Raw genomic sequence first — 17,905 nt, 5'->3', positions numbered from 1 at the left:
GACAGAGTTAATGTTGGCAGAGCGGTATATTTTATCAATGATTGCAGCCCTGAACTGTCATCTGTTATCAAAACTGCTTCACTGTCATCGTAAATGGAAGGAAATTACAAATTTCTGATGCAAAACATTAGGCGGTATCTTCCTTTTCACCAAAATGTTCTTTTGTCTATGTTTATGTTCTTTTATCAGAATCACTGCGAGTGACTGGCTGCCAACCTGAGAACAACACATACTGTATGAACCTCAGGACCCCAGTGAGTGTGTCATCTACCATCAGTGTCATTCTGAACAGAAAGCACAACGGAGCGGAGTTCAGATGCGAGGCCGAGTTGGACCTGAGACCAGAGGGACCCCAGCTTCCTTACTTGAAGTCCAGTCCTTTCAACATCACCGTCTATTGTGAGATCATATTTTCCCTCTAAATATTTTTTTAAAACAACAGGACAAAGTGTTAAATATTGAATACTGCTCTGTCGGCCTTCGTTTCTCAACAGATAAGCCAGTCATCAATAACACAAACCTTCCGAAGGCGATCCCAGTGTTCAGCGGTTATCCTGAGAGGCTTGTTTGTGAAGCTGACGGTCATCCACCTCCAAAGATCCAGTGGCTTTACAGCTCAGACAAGTTGCCACGTGTTTCTGGAGGCGTACTCAACGTTTCGGAACCGGGCTCCTACATCTGCAACGCCAGTAACGAAGTCGGTTCCGTATCCCATGAGGTCGAAGTGATTTTAAAAGGTAACAACACTCTAAATCTAAACTGCACTGTATCTATCTACTAAAGGCAGAAATCTCTGTCTGTATGTCTGTGTGCTGGGGGGACAAAGCGAGTGCAGTGTCGAATTTGATGCAATTTGGACACGCGGCACGATTAATATTTATAAACTTAAGCTCTGAATAAACTAGCGATCAGCTGCTCTTGGCTCTGTGACTGCACTTCATGATAAGAGCTGTAAAACCTTGCCATGAGAGAGACGAAGGGGACGACATCTCTCTTTGTTTGATAACCTTAAAAGTTATGCTTTGTTGTGGGTTTCCTGACTGATTTTGAAAAAGAGAGAGGGCAAGAGAGCTAAGAGCACGAGTCAGCGTGAGAGAGGCAGTGCTTCTCTCAGAGAGAAAGCCCGTGAGTGACAGTTGACAGTGATTGTTTCAAGGCGGTTACATTCCAGAGCACAAATAAACAACCATCAAACACTCAACAGGTGATTTACTGTGGAGACAGATGCACTTTTGGTGCAATTTGGACACGTTTAATATTAATAAGCTCTGAATAAAAAAGCGAACAGCGAGCCGCTCAGCTCTGTGTCTGAGTGCAGCGGGGGACAGTTTGATATCCACCGCCGCATCACGGCAGGGCTTCCGGGCTCTCACTCAGCTTCACACTTCACACTTGTCGGATGTACTGCTAAGGACAGAGGGAAATGCAGTGTCAAGTGTGAAGTTGTCTGAACACGCGCTACTTTACGTTAATAAGCTTTGAATAAACACACGAACAACGAGCCACTCAGCTTCGGGTCTGAGTGCAGCAGGGGCTGTTTGATTTACTGTCACATCACAGCGGGGTGGGGCTTCCGGGCTCTGACTCGCTGAGCGGGACAATGGCATGTAAAACTAACCAATGGGAGAGCAGACATGTTTGATTGGCAGCAGAATCAACTAATGGAAGGTCCTAAACTGCTTCTACGGTTCAACCTCAGTTTCGTCTCACTGGTTAAATCTCTGTCTGGATTGGTTTTAATTGATACATTTGTCAATTGATACATGTATATGTGATTCTCGAGAAATAATAAGCAATTGGCCCGTTCTGAACAGGTGCATTTCAAATGGGTGCTGCGCTAGTCATTTTTGAATAAAATTTGCACCTATGACTAAACAAATATATAATAGATATTTTCACTAGTAGTCTATTAGGTTATCTATTTATGATATGATATGACAGATCTATGACAGGAGATTTATGATATGATATGACATGATTGATTTATGGATTACAGACACAGAAACAAAAATCCAAGGGATAACATGTTAAAGTGAAAATACTTATTTCCATCATGGTCCCAAGATTTGAAGCCATTAAATGTATACTACGCTCTGCTCCTCCATATACAAAATGTATAAGGATTATCATGGGTTAATGCTGCTCCAAACTTTCATCTGACTAAAGGTTCAAGCACATGTAAATGATTACTTGGTCATTTCCTCCCACAATTTCTCTGTGCGACTGTGAAGTAGAAAATGGTCAGTAGAGCAAAATAGATGTAATACATTCTGAACAGTAAATTTAGGTTGAGCAAAAGACAACCAGCTTCAACCAGGGTTCTGTTCACAGCCATATACATTTATTTAAAAATGGCAGCGTTTGATTTCTCTGAGCAGAGCGATGCAATGTTGTGTGTGTACAGAGACAGAAAGGAGTTTGGAGTTTTGGGTAAGTTTTGTTGAAAAGGTTTAGCTTCTTTTTATACACTGACTTGTTTTCTGTTGTGCAATATAATCAGAAGTGCTTCCATGTTTTCATAATACTCATACAAATAGCTTCTTTCTGTCTGAGCGTAGGTTATGATGTTAAAATCATAAGTAGATAATTATCAGCCTTTTCATCTTTGCATCTTTATACATTTTCATTGATCTTCTTGTGGTAGAAAATGAGAAACAACTGGAATGTTTGGAGTAAATGACTGTAGATGTAATGTTTAACTGATCTTATGCATGTCAGAAATGGAGAGACTTGTGTGTAAAGCAGGTCATTCACTTTTTTAAACATTAATGAGTGATCTGTTTGATTAATTTTTGTTACAGAGGACTACCTGCCCCTCATAGCTGGATTTGTGGCCGTCACAGTAGTGATCATCTCCGTCATCTTCATCTTCATCTACTCCATCTACTACAAGAACACCAAGATGCGCCGTTACAGTCTTAAAAACCCCAAACTCAGCACCCACAATGGCAATGTAGCTCACAATGGCTGGGACCTGCAATTTCCTATGACCAAACTGTCATAGCAGCACATCTGTTTACCACTCTGAATGAGCTGCACCTCTGCGCCACCAGAACAGTGGTTAAAAGGCTGAATACCACTGAGTCAGCTGGCTCACACTGGATTCTTTGGAAATCTATTTTATTCCTCCAAACTTCACACAGTCTGTTTTTCTCACATCTGTTCTCCACATATAACTTAAAATATAATTTTAAAAATTAGTAATCTAGGCTTGATCTTCTCAACTCAATATTTACTACTGGATTTGACCTGTTGTCACTGGACAGAAAGAAGGAAGAAGGAGAAGAAGGAGGAAAAAGAAGGAATCAAAATCTGGCTCTGACCTGCCAGAGGAACTGTTATGCTATGAAGAAAAATACCAAAACAGTATCTCTTATTACTTTTAATAAGCACAAAGGGAATTTAATATGATATGAATGTTTTTCTTGACTTTGTTTCATGGATGTTTTTTCTGTCCCCCATAATGTTCACTCAAACTTAGATCTGTGTATGTAATTATTTTACAAACTCAACATGAATTTAAGTGTGGACCCTGAGACTGCAGCGGAAATGCACTATTTCTCTTTCTTTTGCTTATTGGCTCTGCTTGAAGTGTGACATTGAATCTGTGAAGGAAGCTGTGGTGAATTTGTTAACACTATTTTTTTGTGCATACCATTATTTGAGCCCACTGTCGTTTCACTTCACTTTGTAAGCCACTCTGCACTCCTTTCTGAGTTTGTAGTCTTCTCTGTGTCTGACTCTTTGCTGTGCCACGCTGCGTCAGGCTCTGAGTTTATGGGGGACATTGTCTTATTTGCGCGGTTGTATGCTTTTCTATGAATGTCTGCATCAGAACTGTATATTCAGTATCATATTTTATGTAAATGTAAAACCTTGTATTTATTTGTGGGAAACAGTGATAATAGAACAATTTAGTATTGAAAATGGACTGCATACAAGGATGTAAATGTTGCAAATATTGGATCAGTTAGTGGAGTTGAAGTCCTACTTCACATATTAGGGGGCATGAGGACATCAAAATATATGTGAATACTGCTGTAAATATTTATGACTGATGTAAAACAATATTTTAATATTAAAAATTTGGCTTTTTAAACAAATTGCTTTGTTATTGATTGTGCACTCCAATAGGGTTAAACATATCAACAAAAAGGGAAAAATATATCATTTAAGGACTTTATAAGAAAACATGCTTTACCTGTGGCTTTAAGTTGGGCTTCAATTTAATAATTCACAAAAATACTCTGAGTATGTGGCTGTAGCTGAAATAATGGTGAGAATTAGATCAGGAAACCTTACAGTCCTGAATATGTCTGACATGCATGAGTTGATGTTGTCATTAATAATACTGTACAAGGGGGATATGACAGGGGGTCCAACATACCAGTCTAAACTGGGATAGTGGAGGTCAGATACTGAGATTCTCTTTGTCCTATTCTGTCCTGCAGAGTCGGGTTTAATGTTGCTGAGACATGTGGGAATCTTGAAAACTGTTCCAAATACTAAACAAAAGGCGCCAAGATCATTGTGTTTTGTTAGTCCTCGGAAGTTTGTTTTGGTAACTGTAACCAGGAACCAGCAGATTTGGCAAGTAAAGTATAAATAATGCTGCTTTCAGCTGCTGTCGGAAACAATCCAGTTGCTCATAAAGTTTCGACTTGGGTGAGTGGGAGTTTTATGATGCTGTAATCATCAAGACTGGGGTGTGGATCAGACATAAATTGTATAAACATATTATGTGTAACATGTATCATCTTCTGGCTGTAAAATTAATGTATTTGCACGACGGTGAAAACTCTAATTCGCTTTATTGCTGAAATTTAATTGAGAAAGTCCATGGATGTATTATAAGAGCTGGATACCGGACTAAAAACGGGGCCCATTCAGTTCTATAGGAATTGCTCGCTTGGCGCATACGCCAAAACAAGTTTCTAGCTTCCAGGTTTGCTTCCGCGTTGTGCGGCCCACTGAACATGCGCAGTAGTGTTTCCCCCGCTGGCCCCGCCCGCGAGCTCCCGCTCCGCCCATATAATTTACATTGTGATGACGTCACAAATCACTTTTCTCGGTTTGAGGAAAGTTTTACAAATATAAAACCTCCATGAATCAAAAGTTCATAATAGAAAGAGTCATAATTGACATTGTTTGCAGTTTGAGGTGTCCTGTCAACAGTTTTACAGACGTCTGTTTTACAGTGGTGGTCTATGGGGAAAATCCTTTTTGGGCCGCAGGGGGATTTTTCGCTGCTACATCGCGAATGGCCACTGGGAAAAATTGGCTGCAAGGCTGAGCAGCAGCGCCCTATCCAGCTCATATTATACATCCATGAGAAAACCACAGTACACTTTCTAGTTTCCGCTGGTTGCCTGGCAACTGGACGCTCCCTGTTTCCTGTCTTTGTGCTAAGCTAAAGCTAACCAGGTATCCAGCTAACTTACATGAGACTGGTATCTTCTCTCGGCGGGTAAGCGTTTCTCAAAATGACAAATAAGTTATTCAAGCCACCTTTCCTCAAGGCCAGCCCCCGTCTTGGTTACCCCAAAAACTGTCCTGACACGCCACTCCGACCAGATGTGCTTCAGAGTAGTGCAGCAGGAGTTTACGAGACGCACGTTAACGCAGCACGAGGCTGGCACAGTTTGTTTTCGGGACTTTTTATGATCAGTCACCAGGTGTTAAAGGAAAGACGACACGTATCCGCATAAGGAAATACTCGGAAATAATCTTTGTTCAGCTGGACCGTTTCTAGTTTTCTTTTAGCCGTGAAAGTGTTCCTGGTTTACTTTTTTGTCAATATCACCATGCTGTTCTTCATATTCGCTGGCTTAATTGCGTGTGCAGGTAAATCTGTTTTCTGTTCGTTAACTTTTTATTCAGTGACATTATTGTGTCATGTTCGCCTAAACGTAAAGCGTCGATGTCGGTCCGGCCTACGCCCATTATTTAATTATCGTAATCTGCTTTTACATTCGAGGATCACAGTTTAACAACCGCATGGCACCGTTCACTTTCTCCTGTTAGGGCAACTTGGTGTTTGCCTACCTAACTTTCACTCGCTTCAGTAGGTCATTATCCCATATTTTTTAACAAAAGGTACGCGGAACACAAGAACCGGATTTGTAGTCAATTAGTTTTAATGTAGTTTTTTCACCATAATTTGATATTTATTATGCAAGTTTCTTTTTAATGAATGTTATACTTTATTAACGTGAAAACGTCTTGTTTTCACATTAATAAAATATAGCTTGGGGACACACCCAGAATTAAAGATTGCACCCAGGGGACCCCATATTACAGTTGCAATGAACAGTGGTGGAAGAAGTATTCAGATCCTTTATTTAAGTAAAAGTACCAATACAAAAATGTAAAAATACTCCATTACAAGTAAAAGTCCTGCATGAAAAATCCTACTTAAGTATCTTTTGTCAGCATGATGTGGTTAAATTATGAAAGTGGAAGTATTTTCTGGTCCCTCTGGCTGATATGTTTTTATATATGAGATCTTTAGATTACTAATACTGAAGCATCACTGTGTTAACAGCATGTTGTAGCTGCTGGAGGTGGAGCTAGTTTGAACTACTTTACATACAGTTTGTTAGTTTAGTCTAGTGGTTTCCAACATAGGGTGGGGCCCCTCCAAAGGGTCGCCAGATAAATCTGGGGAGTCATGAGATGATTATGAGAGTAGAGAAAAGAAGAAGTTTAGAGGGAAAAATCACTATTTGGTGGAGCTGTTAACAACTCAGACATCTGAAATGTGACCTCGACTACACACTGCTTTTTGTAAGACGTCAACAGGCAGAAAAGTTAGGAAACCACTGGTTTCATCTTTAACAATGTGTTGTATTTTAAAAGCTTGTTATATTATCCATTGTTTCAAATGTTCATCTGAAAAGTAACTAAAGCTGTCAAATAAATGTAGTAGAGTAGAGAGTATAATATTTCCCTCTGAAATGTAGTGGAGTGGAAGTATAATGTAACATCAAATGGAAATACTCAACTAAAGTACAAGTACCTAAAACTGTACTTAAGTACTGTTGTTGATTAAATGTACTTTACACCACTGGCAATGAATAATCACCAACTATTAAATTAATCACCAACTATTTTGATAGATTGTTTTGAGTCATTTTTTAAATAAGAAATGTCCAATTAACTGATTCCGGCTTCTCAAATGTGAATATTTTCTTGTTTCTTTAGTCTTCTATGACAGTAAATTGAATATCTTTTGATTGTGGACTGTTATGGACAAAACAAGACATTTGAAAACATCACCTTGGGCTCTGGGACAAGTGATAGACATTTTTCACCATTTTCTGACATTTAATGGACCAAACAACTAATTGATTAATCGAGAAAATAATTAGTTAGTTGCAGCCCTACCACATATTAGTGCAAATGCTTTTTTATAATTAAAACACGTGTATTTACAGTGTTCCAAGTCTGTTTCATATCATTCTGTCTGGGACATCAGGGGAGATACTTCATTAACTGGTGACCACTCTGTAACCTGTTCACCTGCTATGAGCCACAGCTGGATCAACATCCAGACAATGCAATAACGCTGTGTAAAACACTGCTATATACATGCCTGCTTGCACTGGAAGCTATATAATCTGTACTATGTGTACTTACAGGAAAGCCTGTGAGTGCCTCCTGTCCAATTGAGATAATTCCTCCTAGAGTTGTGGTGAGATATGGAGACCCCATCTCAGTCAACTGCAGCTCACCATCGGACCAGATAGAAGGAATGGGCTGGGAGTCACCATATGGAGGCGTACCTCTGACACAGGGGGTCTCTTTTCTTCCCCTACAAATAAACTCCTTGAAAGCCTGGGAACTAGAGCCAAATTGCTACATCAATTTAAATACTGGGGAGCAGTGTTTAGAATCCCTATCAGTCACCGTTTACAGTAAGTAACCTTTTACTTAATCTAAAGTTGCAAAACCGGCCACTAGTAGTTTTTGATCATTCGATACCACAAATGTCAGGACTTGTCGTAGGTTTTGTTAAACACTTTGGCACTTGTCTTCTCTTTTTTATTTTTTTACAGGAATGGCAGACAGTGTGTCTATGACTCTGCCAAGTAAAACGGGCCACATGGTGGAGGGCAAAAATTATCGCATGCAGTGTGACATTGCTAATGTTGCACCAGCAAGGAACCTGTCTGTGTATTGGTTCAAAGGAAATGAGATATTAAGAACTGAGTCATTTGACAAGGAGTCAAATCTATCTCCAGTCAATCTGTCATCTGTCTTCAATCTGACGGCCCGTAGAGGTGATAATGGAAGTCACATCCGGTGTGAAGCAGAGCTAAACCTTGGGCCAGCGGGACCTAATCTTCCTGTGTTGCGATCAAAGTCACATGATGTGACTGTACTCTGTGAGTTTTTAATGGCCTCTTCTTATAACAATCATAGTATTAGGACTGAAAGAATATTGGGTGTGTTTTGTCTCGACTACTAACCTGACTAGATCCTTGCTTGTGTTCCTTGCTCTCAGATGCACGTCACTTTAGATAAAAGCGTCAGCTAAATGAAATTGTAAATTGTTTTGCCTTTCCCTGATTGTATTTTAATCGCCTTTGTTTTTCTGTCTCTGTCTGTATTTTAATTTCATTTATATCCTCAGACCCACCAGCCTTCGTCAAACCTGAAAAAGAGAATGTGACACTTATAGCTGGTGGCAGAATAAATTTAAATTGCACCGCTACAGGAAACCCCATGCCGTCTTACAGTTGGCAACTCTCACATGTCATTCAAGAGGAGAATAAGAATCAAGATGAGAATCAACCCACTTTGACCATCTCCTACCCAGGGACCTACAACTGCACAGTGTCTAATACCCAGGGCACCAAAACCAAATATTTCACTGTCACCGGAGCTGAAAGTAAGATATAGTTACTAAAGTCATTAAGTTTCTCAGCTTGTTCTACTCCGTCATTGTCTTGCATTGTTAATCATTCTATAATTCCTCCATGCTGTTGTTCTCCAGCAGGTCAACCTGGGACCACTGCTGGGATTTTAATAGCTGTGTTCTTTGTTTTCATTTTTATTTTGGGATGTATGGTTTATCATAAACAGAGAAACTCTCCTGTTGCAACGTCTGCATAGGTGAGCTCAGAGAGACAATAACATAAACTCCCATCTCCCACAGGGAATTACACGACCCTTGCAGCCATGATCGGAGTATTTCTTACCCTGGCAGCCCTGCTCTTCCTTGGCGGGTATTTTTTCGTGACACAGGACGGCACATTTTCCTTCTGCAAAGGCAGCTATATCAGAGGACAGCCTACCTCGTCAGGAGCTATATGAGAAACTCTTTTTTTTTTTTTTTTTTTTTTTAATTCAATTTTGCATGGCTTTGCAATGAAATGGTACCTTTTTTTAAAATGTTTTTTTGTGCTTGGAGAAGCATGATAAATTATGGTCTGTTCCGCATGCTCAGCTTGTGGGTTGCTGCTCATGTTTGTCCACTGTCACTTTAGAATGCACGATCCTATCAGCTGTCTTTAAATCTCAACTAATCCGTATTGTTCAATTAACAAACATTATGGTAACACGCACTCAAGAAACCAGGATATGCAGATAATGGGAGAATTTGTTTACATGCACTGAAGTAACCTGGTTACTGTAATGCATTTATACATGCAGCAGGTCAGTAATTCGATTTCTCCATTACACCAACCTCATTTCCTGACTTTCGCCTTTGGTGTACAGTACCAGTCAAAAGCACACTCTCCCATTCCCTTGAATGAAAAAGTGTGTCCAAGCTTTTTCACTGGTATTGTATGTGTCGAAGCAGAGGACAGACAGCTTTCCTTGACAGCGTGAATGTGTCTGCATTTCACAAATAGTCAAATGTTCATCAGAGGAAATTGACTCATGTGGAGTTCAGAGGCTACTTGTGTTCATGTCAGTTTGGGATAAAATTACTTTTAATAGGAGGATGCATCTGTGCGTGTAGCTGTCTCTCCTTTGATCCTACTGCGCTGTCGTCACAGTGATACTTCCCTGAACTCTTTCTCATGCCCATGCACAGTTCACACATATTAAAAGCAGCTTAGAAACTTGGTTACACACATATATGGTCAAGAAATTGGCTTTCTCAAGGATAAAATCTAGCTAGGGGAAGTCGGGTTTCTTTAATCCACTACTCCAATTACTTATACTTGAAAGCCAGCTGTAACCCAGTTACGCAAGTGCATGTAAACACACTGAGTGAATGTGTCATTGTTGTATCCAGAGTATTAACACACTACTCTCTACTGAGCTTTTTAGCTTCTTTTAGGTCATTGTTTTGGTTTTATTGTCTGCGTGTTTAATGTATGGTACAATCTGAAGTGCTCTGCAGCAGCAGCAGGCAGCTGTTTCAGACAAACAAGGCTCTGATAAACCCACTGCGCACCGACACCAAATACAAGACACAGTTAGCGACTAGATGGTGATGAAATTTAAACATGGAAAAGGCCCACATAGCCTATATTTGTAAGGAGTTGGTATAGATCTTAGACTGCATGGTGGAGACTAAATCAGATATGAAAGGACTATGTGTATTGGACACATTAGCCATAATAGGTTTTAGAAGGCCACAACAGGTCAGGACACTGGGTTTGTCAGCTTGTTGTAGAGTTCTTCTGCTTCCAAGGGGCCAAAATAAAACACTAATGCTTTGCAAATGCCTTTTTGGTCAGTAGTTGCCCTCCTCTGGAAAAAGGTCTGTTTTTTATTACTGAAAATGTCTGATGATAAGTCATAGGAAATATATTAGTGGGTATTTCTTGACTGTACTGCTTTAACAGCCATTGTTGTCTTATTGCTTGCATTATTTCCTTGTTACTTATCCTTTTTTTCTTTCTATAAGCAACACAAGAGCTCTAACCCCACACAAAAACAAATTTAAAGGCAAAAATTGATTTTCTCCTTCTCATGTTTTCATCCACTCAGGTAAATGGTGCTCATTTTTTACCGCATGCTTACCAGACACTCAATAATACAGGTATAGTAAATACTTGAGAGTGTTCTGAACTATAATGTATTTCTGTTTAGGTGTTTGTGTGATTATCATTTTTGGTAGACTTTTTGGGTACTTGGGAAAACTTATGCTCATTTCTAGCTGTGTAGAATTGTTTTAGATTTAAGATTTTTATGCGCATTGGTACAGTTTCTGGGATGTTTAATTATTTTTTGCACTGAAAAGACTGACCACTCTGTGATGTGCCTGCAATTTTAGATATAGACATTCAGGTGTTTTATTGAAATTACCTGGCTATGAGCCACCAATAGGTGATTTTCATCAGTATGTTTTTGTTGTTGTGAAAGTTGAATTGATTGAAGAAGGGAACGCTTGTGTGAGAGAAGTTTTACGCGGAATTTAACTTAAAATGTTACTCTATTGTGTGCATGTGCAGCTTGAGCATATACATGAGTTGTTAAATTAAGCCAACTCTGTCAGAATACTGATTGAGGCAAAGTCAAACCAGTGTCTTTCACTACTATGTTTCCCTGCCATCTTTTGTCAACCCCTTGCACCTCTCTTTCCCTCATTCAATCTGGCTTACATTATACAGTTCTGGGACCGCCATACTAATTAGCAGTGAACCAAGTGAATCTAAAGGAGAGTATTTGCTATCCTTCCTCCAGTCACTAGTATAAAACAATTTTTTTTTTTTTTCCTGAAACCGTGTTCTTTATGTTCAGTCCCTGTCGCTGACACCAAAGGTCTTACCAGAAAGCACTGTTTGTTTATGCTCTGACTGTGTTGCTATAACAACCTGGCAGAGGTTACTCAATTTGTCATGGAGTTTAAAAAAAGAAAAGTTTTATTATAGACGCATAAGCTGAACATATTTCTCTGGAGAACTTGAAGAAGGAGTAGCATATTCAAACTGAAGTGAGCATGTAATCTGTACATTGAGATTCCCAGCTGTGTTCTCCATGAATACACCAAAAAAGAAAAAAAAAAAAAAAAAAACCAACTGATTATTTGCTCGCTTGCACTGCAGTTGTGGTCAGAGCTGATATGCTGTGTAGCATTCTGGTCACAGTGTGAGTCCTGCAAGCTACAAGCTGCACAACACCAATACTCCTGCCTGCTGGGATTGTACAAAACATGGAGTTCAGAAGCAATAGGAGACAAGTATGCAAGCAGAAGTGAAAACAAACTTTTGTTCACAGCCTGTCATGATTTGACAATCAAATAAGAGGCAAATCATCATCAGTGGTTTTACAGCATACGATGGCTACGCTTCAGGATGGACTTTAGAGTGCAATGAAAACATCGTGAACACTTGACAGCATAATAAATAATTATGTGGTTTATCTCCATGTTCAAAGGTTATTCTGTCAGTTTAAAAAAGGAGAAGTTTGGGCTACAGAAGTATTATGATTTGAACTTGCTATAAATTGTAGTGTTTTGTAATTATTATGAATATATTGAAGATGTACTAGTGCGATACTTCAAAAGTGCCAACTATCCCTTGTGTCAACCACATTTTGCTCTGCTTAGATAACAATAAAGCGGATACTAGTACTGTGTAGTGTTGCCTGTCTTCATTATTTCTGTTTGCTGTGGTATTTGTAGGCCATGATTTCCTGCCAAAAAATGGCCAAAGGCTCACTGAACTACAAAGGACTGGGCTGTCTCTTTTTTTTTCAGAGGCCTACCACCTGTTAAATTTCCCTCTTTCCCTTTTACCCCCACCCCCAAAGTCAGCTGGGATGAAGGGGGCCCTTTTGTTCCAACATAGTTCCCTGCAGAGTTGCCAAGCTTGTTCAAGTTGGAATTTTCTTTCCCTGGCTCCTTAATCGACGGCTCTCTGCAAAAAATAACATGGGAGACAAGTTTCTGAAGTGGATTCTGACGCTTTGCATGTTTTACTCAGGTAAGACGTTGGAGGCAGCGTGTTTTTTCCTCACTTGTTGGAGTTATAGATGACGTTTGGTACAGTAATTGTCTTATGAAATAGTTGTGCAGTGATAAATGGAAACGGAAGGAAAACGTGACATCCAGTCGATGATAATATTACGACCATCAGTGCAATAAGTTATTGTCTCTTTAAAAGACAGTCCTCGCATAATTTGATCATTCTGAATTATTTGGTATTTATTCTGGAGCCATGTAGCCTAAAATAGGCCTATTTGTGTTTAAGTGGCTGCACTATATCTGCACCTAAAATCATAACGGGACTACCGGTTAGTTAACGGTAAACAACAAAAACACACTTTGTATGCACGTTTGCAAGTTGGACTTTATGTATTACAGCTAAAATAAACAAGGTGAAATTCTGTATAGATGAGTCAGGCCTACTAAGTAAAGCTTCACTAAATAAATAATTATCAGAAAGCTCTAAATTCACTGTTGTACACAGATGTATTTTATAAACATTAGGCCTATTCTTGATTTACTATTTGCTATGTTTTAACAGGGTTACATAATAGGCACAAATAGCATGCTACAATAAACATGATGGTGCTAGCAGTGGAAGGTGGTGATGACACCAGCTGTGATGATAATGATGATGATGATTGCAGCTGTTTGTCTCAGTGTCAGGTGATGGTTGCTCCTTAATCCTCAAGCCCTCCAGGGTTGTGGTGGGCTTTGGGGAGCCGGTGTCAGTCAGCTGCGAAGCTGCTCGCCCAGTACGTGTTCTGGGCTGGGAGTCGGCCATCAGTGCTGCACACACTCAGCAGGAACTGTCTGTCCAGTGGAAAGTAGACAGTCTCATTGATTGGATAGAGGAGCCCATCTGCTATGGGGTGTTCTTCACAGCTCCACGACAGTGTGAGGAGAAACTCAACCTTGTCCTCTACAGTGAGTCAACTCCTGCATAGTGTAGAGATAGACGAGTGGCATGACCCTGTTTGAATGACATGACCTTTGTGTATTATTCATTTAGAAACCCCAGACAGCGTCTCCATCAGGCCTGTGAACCACACTGGCCCCATGGCGGAAGGAAAAGAGTACCAGCTGCTCTGTGAGGTTCAGAATATTGCTCCTGTGCAGTACCTCACCCTGAGGTGGTACAGAGGGCAGACCGAGGTTTATAACCACTCCTTCTCTGACCTTACATCTTCCTCGCCTGTCCAAGTGTCTTCTATCCTCCTGATCACGCCAACCAAAGCTGACAATGGAGCACAGTACAGGTGTGTAGCAGAGCTGGAGCTCGGACCAGAGGGACCACAACCACCTCCCACTGTGACCTCGGAGCCTCTTAATGCCTCTGTGTACTGTGAGTCATGAATGTTGAACTCATGAAGCTATTCCTATCTTAAAACAGGCTCTCATGTGTTTGCAGAGTGACGGTATATCTAATCTTTGTGATCTTTTCTCCAGTTCCCCCAACGTTCCTTAGTCCTGAACCAGAAATTGTGGACCTTACAGTGGGTAGTGAAATTACTTTAAACTGCACCGCCACAGGAAATCCCACACCTGTATACAGCTGGCAGTCCTCCCATCCCATGCAGGAGAGGATGGAGGATGAAGCTGTTCTTACCTCCTCCTCACTGCTCCCAGGGACCTACACCTGCACCGCCTCCAATACGCTGGAGAAGAAGAGCAAGCAGTTCATTGTCAAGGCCAAGACCAAAGGTAAGAGGAAACTCTGAAGTGCAAATGTGCAAGTTGTCTTGATACACCGCGTCCTAACCAGCATCTTCTTTTACTTTTACTTAGGGGTTTGAAACAAGCGATCCTGAGACGGGATCAGATACCAGGAGAATGCAACTACGGGGATTTTACTGTTGCATCTTTGGAGAAGGAATGAAAATGAGTGCATTCATGACTCAACAGATATTTATAAGGGTCTTGTTATCAGCACACACTAGATCTCAAAGAAAAACACCTGAATAAACTTTTTTTGGTAAATATCATTTTAATTTGTCAGTATTTTAACATGAATGGATTCTGAGATGAGGTAGAGTGTTGGTTTACGTTATAGTGGATGTTGTTCGTGTGATATTCTGTTTTGAGAAATCTAATTTATATTGTCTTTTGCTAGACTTGTTTTCCATATTAATGAAATCACATTGTGTAACATTACAAATGTGTAGCTACTCTTTATATAGCGATAATGACTACATTATCATTAATGTATGTGGTAAATTTAATTAATTAAGGCCATTACTGTAAATATGAACTGTTTCTTAATTTGCTTATCTTTATGAATAAAAGTTGAATTTAAAACATTGTTATATGTAACATTTTTATTTCTATTACAGTTATTATGGTATATGACACTTGACTGTTTTTCAAGTGACAAAGTATATTTTAAAAAACCATGCAACGCTAACATTTTGGTCACATAATAATGTAGAACAATTTATCATAATGTTTATATTAAAGCTTGGATTACACGTTAAAAACTTCTGGTTCAAAGCAACTTTTTGTGCCATTAATTTCTTCCCAGTATTAATGGAGTTTGTACCATATTATTTGACTTTGATACCACTGGGTGTCGCTGTTGCACTTTTCCAGAGATTCCATTGGCTCGCTACACGTCACGTGATCAAAACATTGCCTAACAGGAGGAAGTAGCATTAGCGGCTACCATACTTTCTTCCTACAACTAGCTACCCTCAAACGACAAAGGTGGCTGTCAGTTTTGTGTCATTTGATGCTTTACCTATTCTGCATTAGTCCAGCGCCCATTATAGCGGCTTCTGAACATTATTGTCTGCTTTCTTTCAGGCATGCCAAAGAAAGACCCGTGTCAAAAGCAAGCGTGTGCAATTCAGAAGTGTTTACAAGGTACAGCACACTTCAATGTCATTATAAAGATTTTAAAGCAACACCCACATTATTTTATTTTTTTGTTAACTTCGTCCCCTTCCTGCAGCTAACAAATACGTGGAGAGCATGTGTGAGGATGTGATCAGAGAGATGAGACGGTGCTGTGAGACGCATGCTGCCAACTCCATCTGCTGCTCCGGCTTTAAGGACTCAAAACCCACGGAGAACACAAGCAAAACATAGCCTCTTGCATGACGGGGACAATGTCAGAAGGAAATACTGTGTAAATGTTGTAATAATTATGTAACATTGTGTGTATAAGGCTGAACAAACAACTGGAATTTATTGTTTAAAGTCCCCCTCCACTCAAAATGATGTTTTTCTTCTTGTTCCTTCAATGGGATGTTTGAGCTTCAACTGTGCAGAATGATGTATGTGCAGAGTTTGACACCAGAAGGCTGTTTTCATATTCATCTGCTGAAAGTGGAAAGTTGCTCTGTGCTCACTGAAAATCCAATTTTAAGAGATGTGAGAGGTTGGAAGCCAATACTGGTCCAATATTCAACTTACATAAGTGTGATGTGGAAACTTGAAGCCTCCAGTGCACAAACACTGAGAATTGACTTTACAGTGAAGGAGGAAACATCTTGTGTCCAGCAGTTAAACTTTTGAGATGAAATATATTTGCATATTTATAGATTCTGGGATTTTTAATGAGGGAGGAAAAAGTAGATGCTATTTGAAGGATTTTAACATGATAATTTGATTAATTTTTTTGTGGAAAAACTATCAGACATAAATTATTATTCAAAGTAGAATATTTTACATACATCTTAAAACATGTCTGGAGAGGATCTTTAAAGCCACTGGAAACCCAAATCCACAATAGCCTTGTAACTACGTAATTTAGGGTCTTGTGTATATAATAGCAATCATCTAAAAAGTATTAGAAATTAGTTTCAATCCAAATTTGAAATTTTGTCACTTAGGTTTTAAACTTTCCTGATACTAAGTTTGAATTGGGTATGGTTATGCTTGGACATTTATTACAAAAATTAAGCAATAAATTCGGCAAACCAATCATAAACAAAATAAAATTGGGAGAATTTGATGTTCTAAAAAGCCTTAAAAATATATCAGATTGTTTAACTGTCTGTCATGGCAGGCATGTCAGTTTTTGCATGTCACTGCAGGAAAGACAGGTATTATTAATGACATTATAACCCACCTATTTGAAGTGAAGTCCATGATAAGGTTATTAGTTCTACCTGTGTTTGATGAGTGAAAATGGCACAACTCTCTTACACAAGTTTAACATGATAAGCTGACAAATGAAGTATTTATTATAAAGTAGTCGTTGTGTACATGCCTTGTTATCAAGTATGAGGCACACTTGTTTGTGCATGTCAGCGCTGAGCTACACACACAGTCAAACTGCAGATGTGACTTGCTGAAGGCCACGCACATACCTTTAGTATCAAATGTAAATACACATTTGATTTTCACTATGTGATCACCAAGTATAAATATAGAAAGTCTGCTGTTTTAGCTGTCTGTCCTTTCAAATGAAGTATTTGTTAAAAGGAAGTTTGACAGAATTATTCAGCTTTTTGTGTCACTGCATGCATGTCTTGTTATCAAGTATGAGGCACACATGTTTATGCATGTCAGCGCTGAGCTACCAACACAGTCAAATTGCAGATGTGACTTGCTAAAGGCCCTGCCCACCCACAGTAAACTCACCCAGGAGATCTAGATTGTTTTGGCTGATTAGAATAACTGAAAACAGGGGTGGATCTTTACTATCAAATGTTAAAACACAGTTGATTTTCACGATCACTAAGTATAAATATAGAAAAAATGCTGTTTTAACTGTCTATCTTTCAAATAGGTTGGCATCATTAGGCGCCTCTGATGCAGGATGCAGTTAATAGACCTATTTTTATATACAAAGATCAAATCACTGAAAGGCATTAGTTAACCTTATATGAGAAACTCATTTAGTGATACATTTAAAATGACCGTCATTTATAGATGTCTGTATAGGCGATACATGATGTAGAGAGTAAAAATATTCCAGCTTTTGTTTGCAGGGCTCAAACATGCATGTTACAAAAAAACACATGTTCAGCAACAGGAAATGAAGAAAATGAACTGAAACCGAACTGAAAA

At 39.3% G+C, this 17,905-nt stretch overlaps 3 protein-coding genes across 3 annotated transcripts; all 3 read left to right on the top strand.

Annotated features, from left to right (window-relative positions):
• The first annotated feature begins 153 nt into the window (after positions 1 to 153).
• Positions 154 to 4,103, top strand: LOC137200812 (cell adhesion molecule 2-like). The gene is made up of 3 exons (XM_067615460.1): positions 154 to 399; positions 495 to 737; positions 2,802 to 4,103. The coding sequence occupies exons 1-3, from the start codon at positions 237 to 239 to the stop codon at positions 3,002 to 3,004; spliced, it is 609 nt and encodes a 202-aa protein (XP_067471561.1). The 5' UTR covers positions 154 to 236; the 3' UTR covers positions 3,005 to 4,103.
• A 1,371-nt stretch (positions 4,104 to 5,474) lies between these two features.
• Positions 5,475 to 15,191, top strand: LOC137168304 (vascular cell adhesion protein 1-like). The gene is made up of 10 exons (XM_067570832.1): positions 5,475 to 5,844; positions 7,641 to 7,916; positions 8,058 to 8,387; positions 8,636 to 8,893; positions 9,161 to 9,317; positions 12,730 to 12,887; positions 13,550 to 13,816; positions 13,902 to 14,234; positions 14,339 to 14,593; positions 14,678 to 15,191. The coding sequence occupies exons 1-10, from the start codon at positions 5,805 to 5,807 to the stop codon at positions 14,683 to 14,685; spliced, it is 2,082 nt and encodes a 693-aa protein (XP_067426933.1). The 5' UTR covers positions 5,475 to 5,804; the 3' UTR covers positions 14,686 to 15,191.
• A 294-nt stretch (positions 15,192 to 15,485) lies between these two features.
• Positions 15,486 to 16,108, top strand: cmc4 (C-x(9)-C motif containing 4 homolog (S. cerevisiae)). Its single transcript, XM_067570774.1, has 3 exons — positions 15,486 to 15,592; positions 15,692 to 15,751; positions 15,840 to 16,108. The coding sequence occupies exons 2-3, from the start codon at positions 15,694 to 15,696 to the stop codon at positions 15,974 to 15,976; spliced, it is 195 nt and encodes a 64-aa protein (XP_067426875.1). The 5' UTR covers positions 15,486 to 15,592; positions 15,692 to 15,693; the 3' UTR covers positions 15,977 to 16,108.
• Positions 16,109 to 17,905: the final 1,797 nt, after the last annotated feature.

This window comes from Thunnus thynnus, chromosome 17 (genome assembly GCF_963924715.1).
Source record: "Thunnus thynnus chromosome 17, fThuThy2.1, whole genome shotgun sequence".
In the NCBI taxonomy this organism is placed as follows: domain Eukaryota; kingdom Metazoa; phylum Chordata; class Actinopteri; order Scombriformes; family Scombridae; genus Thunnus; species Thunnus thynnus.
Note: the sequence above shows the minus strand (reverse complement) of the source record. Positions and strands in the feature narration are given on the sequence as shown.

Coding starts and splice junctions, on each gene's coding strand:
- LOC137200812 (XM_067615460.1), top strand. CDS start 237: ATGAACCTCAGGACCCCAGTGAGTGTGTCATCTACCATCAGTGTCATT. Junction 400..494: donor TTTCAACATCACCGTCTATT/GTGAGATCATAT, acceptor GTTTCTCAACAG/ATAAGCCAGTCATCAATAAC. Junction 738..2,801: donor GGTCGAAGTGATTTTAAAAG/GTAACAACACTC, acceptor TTTTTGTTACAG/AGGACTACCTGCCCCTCATA.
- LOC137168304 (XM_067570832.1), top strand. CDS start 5,805: ATGCTGTTCTTCATATTCGCTGGCTTAATTGCGTGTGCAG. Junction 5,845..7,640: donor TGGCTTAATTGCGTGTGCAG/GTAAATCTGTTT, acceptor GTGTACTTACAG/GAAAGCCTGTGAGTGCCTCC. Junction 14,235..14,338: donor TCTTAATGCCTCTGTGTACT/GTGAGTCATGAA, acceptor TCTTTTCTCCAG/TTCCCCCAACGTTCCTTAGT.
- cmc4 (XM_067570774.1), top strand. CDS start 15,694: ATGCCAAAGAAAGACCCGTGTCAAAAGCAAGCGTGTGCAATTCAGAAG. Junction 15,752..15,839: donor AATTCAGAAGTGTTTACAAG/GTACAGCACACT, acceptor CCCTTCCTGCAG/CTAACAAATACGTGGAGAGC.